This window comes from Bufo gargarizans, chromosome 6, assembly GCF_014858855.1.
Source record: "Bufo gargarizans isolate SCDJY-AF-19 chromosome 6, ASM1485885v1, whole genome shotgun sequence".
Lineage (NCBI taxonomy): Eukaryota > Metazoa > Chordata > Amphibia > Anura > Bufonidae > Bufo > Bufo gargarizans.
This window is the reverse complement of record NC_058085.1, coordinates 143,613,500-143,621,060: the sequence shown is the minus strand read 5'-3', so window position 1 is coordinate 143,621,060 and position 7,561 is coordinate 143,613,500. Positions and strand designations below refer to the sequence as shown.

At 42.7% G+C, this 7,561-nt stretch overlaps 1 protein-coding gene across 1 annotated transcript in view; it reads left to right on the top strand.

The window, feature by feature from the left end:
• The first annotated feature begins 6,796 nt into the window (after positions 1-6,796).
• Positions 6,797-7,561, top strand: part of ASIC2 (acid sensing ion channel subunit 2) — a 1,085,418-nt gene continuing 1,084,653 nt past the window's right edge. Inside the window, exon 1 of the mRNA XM_044297922.1 lies at positions 6,797-7,360. Within this exon, the coding sequence (XP_044153857.1) occupies positions 6,797-7,360 (564 nt within the window). The remainder of the gene's footprint in view (positions 7,361-7,561) is intronic.

The following is a 7,561-nucleotide window of genomic DNA, read 5'->3' as shown; positions in this document are numbered from 1 at the left end:
GAGCCACTCAACCAAGTCTGGTGAGTCCTTTGACGTACAGTAATTGCATGCACCTTCTGCAACTCCCACTTAGGCTCAATACCACCCCTGCGGAAAGACCTGCCTAAATGCACTATATAGAAAGTATAATTTTGGTATATCACACCCCTGCCTCAATAAGTTGTTTTTTTGGGGGGGAGGGGGCAACTGGTATATCACACCAGTAGAAATTATCGGTTCCAATAGCGTTTGTCACTCTATATTCAGTCAGGTTCATAAATATTGGGACATCGACGCAATTCAAAAGTTTTTTGCTCTATACACCACCACATAGGATTTGAAATATAACAAACAAGACGTGCTTTAACTGCAGACTGTCAGCTTTAATTTTAGGGCATTTATATCCAAATCAGATGACTGGTGTAGGAATTACAACAGTTTGCATATGTGCTTCCCACTTGTTAAGGGGTCAAAAGTAATGGGACAGAATACTAATCATAAATCAAACTTTCAATTTTTTATACTTGGTTGCAAATCCTTTGCAGTCAATTACAGCCTGAAGTCTGGAACGCATAGACATCACCAGACGCTGGGTTTCATCCCTGGTGATGCTCTACCAGGCCTCTACTGCAACTGTCTTCAGTTTCTGCTTGTTCTTGGGGAATTTTACCTTCAGTTTTGTCTTCAGCAAGTGAAATGCATGCTCAATAGGATTCATGTCAGGTGATTGACTTGGTTGCTTTTGCAGTATGCTTTGGGTCATTGTCCATCTGCACTGTGAAGCTCCGTCCAATGAGTTCTGAAGCATTTGGCTATATGAGCAAATAATATTGCCTGAAACACTTCAGGATTCATCCTGCTGCTTTTGTCAGCAGTCACATCATCAATAAATACAAGTGAACCAGTTCCATTGGCAGTCATACATGCCCACGCCATGACACTACCACCACCATGCTTCACTGATGAGGTGGTATGCTTAGGATCATAAGCATTTCCTTTCCTTCTCCATACTCTTCTCTTCCCATCACTCTGGTACAAGTTGATCTTGGTCTCATTTGTCCATAGGATGTTGTTCCAGAACTGTGAAGGCTTTTTTAGATGTCCTTTGTCAAACTATAATCTGGACTTCCTGTTTTTGAGACTCACCAATGGTTTACATCTTGTGGTGAACCCCCTGTATTCACTCTGGTGAAGTATTCTCTAGGATTGTTGACTTTGACACACATACACCTACCTCCTGGAGAGTGTTTTTGATCTGGCCAATTGTTGTGAAGGGTGTTTTCTTCACCAGGGAAAGAAATCTTCGGTCATCCATCGCAGTTATTTTCCGTGGTCTTCCAGGTCTTTTGGTGTTGCTGAGCTAATCGGTGCGTTCTTTCTTTTTAAGAATGTTCTAAACAGTTGGCCACGCCTAATGTTTTTGATATCTCTCTGATGTGTTTGTTTTGTTTTTTCACCCTAATGATGGCTTGCTTCACTGATAGTGACAGCTCTTTCGATCTCATCTTGAGAGTTGACAGCAACAGATTCCAAATGCAAAAAGCACACTTGAAATTAACTCTGGACCTTTTATCTGCTCATTGTAATTTGGATAATGAGGGAATAACACACATCTGGCCATGGAACACCTGAGAAGCCAATTGTCCCATTACTTTTGGTCCCTTGACAAGTGGTAGGCACATATGCAAACTGTTGTAATTCATACACCAATTACTTGATTTGGATGTAAATACCCTCAAATTAAAGCTAACAGTCTGCAGTTGAAGGGGTTGTCCTGGTTCAGAGCTGAACCCGACATATCCCCATTTCCACCCAGGCAGCCAACCTGACATGAGCAGTTCATGCTCCGATGCTCTACTTTGCCCTGCGCTAAATTGCGCAGGATAAAGGCATTTTTTGGAGCTCCGGTGACGTTACAGGCTCTCTATGGTGCTGTCAGGAACCACGGTGACATCACCGTCACTGATAGGTGGGATTTAGCGCTGCCCTAGCCAGTAAAACGACTAGGGCAGCGCTAAAAGCCCGCCCATCAAAACTAGAGATGTCACTGAACACACTGCCGGGTGGAAGTTTCCGCCCAGCAGTGTGTTATTGAAAACAAAAGAGCCCGTGCACTGCGCGATTTAGCGCAGGGCAAGGGAGCTTATTGGAGCATGAGATGCTCTGATGCCAACATCAGGGGGCTGCCGGGGTGAAATTAAGGGTATGTCCGTGTTGAGCTCTGAACCTGGACAACCCCTTTAAAGCACATTTTGTTGGTTTCATTTAAAATCCATTGTTGTGGTGTATAGAGCCAAAAATGTTAGAATTGTGTTGATGTCCCAATATTTATGGACCTAACTGTAGCTGAGGTAACTCAGCAAAACCGCAAACAAATGCTGCACTACCAAAATGCACTATATAGAAAGTATATTATTGGTATATAACACCCCTGCTTCAAACAGAATTTTCTGGGGCAACTGGTATATCACACCAGTAGACATTATTTGTTCCTATGGAGTTTTGTCACTATGTGTAGCTGCGGTAACGCAGCAAAACCGCAAACAAATGCTGCACTACTCAAATGCACTATATAGAAAGTGTATTGATTGTATATAACACCCCTGCTTCAATCAGTTTTTTTGGGGGGGCAACTGGCATATCACACCAGAAGAAATTATTTGTTTCAATAGCGTTTGTCACTCTGTGTAGGTGAGGTAATGCAGCAAAACCGCAAATAAATGCTGCACTACCTAAATGCACTGTATACAGTAGAAAGTATATTATTGGTATATCATATCCCTGCTTCAATCAGTTTTTTGGGGGGGCAACGGGTATATCACACTAGTAGAAATTATTTGTTCCATTAGCGTTTGTCACTCTGTGCAGCAAAACCGCAAACAAATGCTTCACTACCTAAATGCACTATATAGAAAGTATATTATTGGTATATAAAGCACCTGCTTCAATCACTTTTTTGGGGGGGCAACTGGTATATCACACCAGTAGAAATTATTTGTTCCTATGGAGTTTGTCACTCTGTGTAGCTGTGGTAACGCAGCAAAACCGCAAACAAATGCTGCACTACTCAAATGCACTATATAGAAAGTATATTGCTTGTATATAACACCCCTGCTTCAATCAGTTTTTTTTGGGGGGGCAACTGGTATATAACAACAGAAGAAATTATTTGTTCCAATAGCGTTTGTCACTCTGTGTAGGTGAGGTAACGCAGCAAAACCGCAAACAAATGCTGCACTACCTAAATGCACTATATACAGTAGAAAGTATATTATTGGTATATCATATCCCTGCTTCAATCAGTTTTTGGGGGGGCAACTGGTATATCAAACTAGTAGAAATTATTTGTTTCATTGGCGTTTGTCACTCTATGTAACTGAGGTAATGCAGCAAAACCGCAAGGAAATGCTGCACTACCCAAATGTACTATATAGAAAGTATATTATTGGTATATAAAGCTCCTGCTTCAATCACTTTTTGGGGGGGCAACTGGTATATCACACCAGTAGAAATTATTTGTTCCGATGGAGTTTGTCACTCTGTGTAGCTGTGGTAACGCAGCAAAACCGCAAACAAATGCTGCACTACTCAAATGCACTATATAGAAAGTATATTGCTTGTATATAACACCCCTGCTTCAATCAGTTTTTTTGGGGAGGCAACTGGTCTATCACACCAGTAGAAATTATTTGTTCCAATAGCGTTTGTCACTCTGTATAGCTGAGGTAACGCAGCAAAACCACAAACAAATGCTGCACTACCTAAATGCACTATATACAGAAGAAAGTATATTATCGGTATATCATACCGCTGCTTCAATCAGTTTTTATATCAAACCAGTGTCACGGTTGGGAATGAGGAAAACCCCCACCCTACGATTACTGGGGGATAAGGAAAGCAACTAGGCCTGAACACAAGGATAAGGGAGCAGGTCACCTCCTAATGCATCCCTATAACTAGCCCTAACTCCTTACCCTATGAGCAGACCTGGATGGTAGGACAGCTCATACCCTGGATACCTAAGGCCCTGAGTCGCCCTGAGAATCCCTCACAAAGGAGCTGAGGAAAGGCGCCCTGTTCTTCCAGGACACAGAAGAACAGGAGTTTCAAAATGCCTAAAAGCAGGGAAAGGAAAAGACAATATGCAGCAAGAGAATTGGCAGGTAAGAAAACAAGACGACACACTGCCACCACGACTGGAACCCGTGTATACGTACCGGAGCCCTAACACCAAACAGGACACCGTAACAGCAACTCACACAGGTATCCAGCACACCAGACTCCCACAGGAACCCCATACCTCTAGGTGCATGGCAGCCCCAGGTGGCACTGCATACAGGCGAGAAAGTCTAGCAACAATGCTGGAAGCTATCACCAAACATACCAGACAAGGAACACCAAGCTAGACATTACAACACACCAAATCATAACCCCACACCAAACATACAACACATGTAAGGGAGCGAAGACATCACTGGAGACCTCGATGTCCCACTAGGAGGCCCTCAATCTGAGAGATGAAATATGAAGACCAGGAGCATAACTCCAACACACACCATGGCTGGAGTACCACAGACACCTGGCCTCGAGCCACAAGTAAGATGAATCACCTAGTGACTATGCTCAACAAGGTGGTTAACCCCTCCAGCACTGGACAGAGAAGGAAATAACTGAAAGGGGAAGTGAACACACACCAGCATAAAAAGCTACACGTTGCCGCAGGCAACAACATGCAAGGCAACCATGTCACTGCACATACAACAAAGGCTATAACATTGCCCCCCGCATGCTGAAACAGCAAGCTTGGCATAAGTGTCACAGCGCACACCAAATGCAGTGACAACCAGTAGAAATTATTTGTTCCAATAGCGTTTGTCTAACTTGCAGTTATCTTCAATAATTCTGGTTATTGTCACATAGTCCTGTGACGCGTTTCGACACTCGCAGGTGTCTTTGTCAAACAGTTTGACAAAGATAACTGCAAGTGAGTGCCGGCCCTTCTTTGCTGATATTTAATGGGATGCCAATCCTAGGACGTGAGCACCACGAAAATTTACCTGCAGTGCCGACCTATTGGACATAATAAATGTAAAAGAATATGACATCGGCGGACATCTCCATATTTTCGCCCGTTCGACGAACTGCGAACAAGCAAAGCTCACTGTGAAACGACCGCCGGGCGAACTGCAAGGCCATCTCTAATAATAACATAGTCAACCTCTAGGGTGACCCGTGATGCATATAGAGGTATAAACAGATTATATATCAGCCCTGCTTTCCCTGAGCTAAGCGAAAAAATGTACTTTTGTAAAAGCAATGGACAATGAATATTATTATACATGGCTCAGGGTGAGAGGGCAGCAATCAACATATACTGTACCTATGTGGAAAGAGACAATGTAACAGGATGATCACTTGTCAGAAATAATAGGAATCATAGGGAGGAGGCAAACTAAAGTTTAACTTTTTGCCCTTTGAATTGGTATAGGAGTTCTAATAAAAGTTCTTGTATTTGGTTCACTCTTCCCTTTTCTATATCTAGACCATTTGCTAAAAAGCATCCTCCGGTGTTTTCTCTGAAGAAATAATGGTTATTTCCAAGATGTATTGGATTAATGAGAAAGACATCTATCTGTTTTTTGGACTCCAGTGAGACTACTGTCAGTTTGAGCCTGGTATATTGCAGTTGCTTCCACTGACAGCAGGCTGTGTGCTTGTCTCGGCTGCCCGTGTTCCTGCATTCTGGGATATTGTAAAGCATAATTAATCTCTGGAGTTATTTTCACTTCACCAGCTCTTCAACTGCTGTCTGTCTGTCCCAGATATTCATTGCTAAAGATAAAAATATATGTGTGCGTGTGTCTGTTAAGATTTGCTGCACATAAAAGTATATATTTCTCAATATAGAAATACAATCTGCAGGCTTTCTTTTTGGTTTTTCATTTTCATGCCTTTTAATGGATTGTTCCTCCATGTAACCACTACACTTACATATTAAGCTTTCCCTATCAACTTTACTATCTGAATGATTTCTCTGATGCAGTTTATTGCTATCCTGAAGGCATCTAAAATATCCCCCTCTCCCTCCACCCATCACAGTGTCTTTATACTGAGGTCTTCCACTGATGTGTTGTGGATATTCAGACAAATATATTCACAGAGTGTGATGCTTTTCCAGCTCCCCCACCCCTTCCCTCATCACCTCTGCTGCTCTCGCATCGAGGACTGAATCTGGCACCGTCTGGGTTTTGTGTCAGAGGGAAGGTGGGTGGGTGAAGATCTGAGAAAGAGAGATATTAATTCAAGCAATTGGTCATCAACGAAAGAGTACTCCGGTGAAACCCACCTCGAGGGATCACAGACACTGGATGCTGCACCAGTTAATACACACAGCTGAACACTGGTCTGAAATCCTTTTTATTCATCAGTCTGCTGGGTTTTGTTTAATCACATTCTTCCTTGTCTGCGTGTGAGAACGAGGTGGAGATGGAGCAAGAAGCAGAAAGGATGAATTCTTATTCTATTGGCCGGTGTCTATTTCTCTCCCCACCCACGGCAGTTCCACCTCACCTTGGTGTCTCCCCACGCACATCCAACCCTCCTTATCGCAATGAAGAAATCTACAGCCAGAGTTTCTATGGATTTTATTTATAAACATTTACCCCCAACTGGCGATCACTGAGTTGACATCAGGCTTTTGTGGTTGGGAGTGAGAAAATACTAGGGGGCTGCTGCATCTACTCTGATATTTCATGTAGAGAGGTTTAAAACACACAAAAAACTGGAGGTGACAAGGCTCTACCTCCCAAGTGGAAAAATGGATCTGAAGGAGAGCCCTAGTGAGGACAGCCTGGGGAGCCTCCACCCCTCTAGTATTCAGATTTTTGCTAACACATCCACACTCCATGGGATTCGGCATATATTTGTTTATGGCCCACTGACACTTCGGCGCTTTTTGTGGACAATTGCCTTCCTGTGCTCACTGGGCCTTCTTCTTCTGGAAAGTTCAGAGAGAGTAGCCTTTTACTTCTCCTACCAACATGTTACTAAAGTGGACCAAGTAGTAGCAGAGAGCCTGGTTTTTCCTGCCGTTACTATTTGTAATCTCAACTCCTTTCGCTTCACTAAAATCACCACTAATGATTTATACCATGCAGGAGAACTACTGGAGCTACTTGATGTCAATGGTAATTTACTTGAACCACATTTGGCAGACCCAGAGGTCTTGGCCATTCTGGAAGAGAAGACCAAATTCAAGCAGTTCAAACCGAAAACCTTCTGCATGGGTGAATTCATGGAGCGAACGGGCCATGACCTGAAAGACATGATGCTTTACTGCAAGTTCAGAGGACATGAGTGCAACTACAGAGACTTTCAAACTGTGAGTACTATTTACCTGAATGTCTCTTTGCTCTTAATGAGTATACCCTAGTTCTTTGGAGAGTATATCATTATGGACCTAAATATGCATCTTGATTATACAAATGCTGCTTAGAATCTTAAATAGTGTCAATACTTTACGATATCCTATAACATTTGAAAAATAATGTAATCTGCATTCTGTACATTTCTGGGTGTTTCT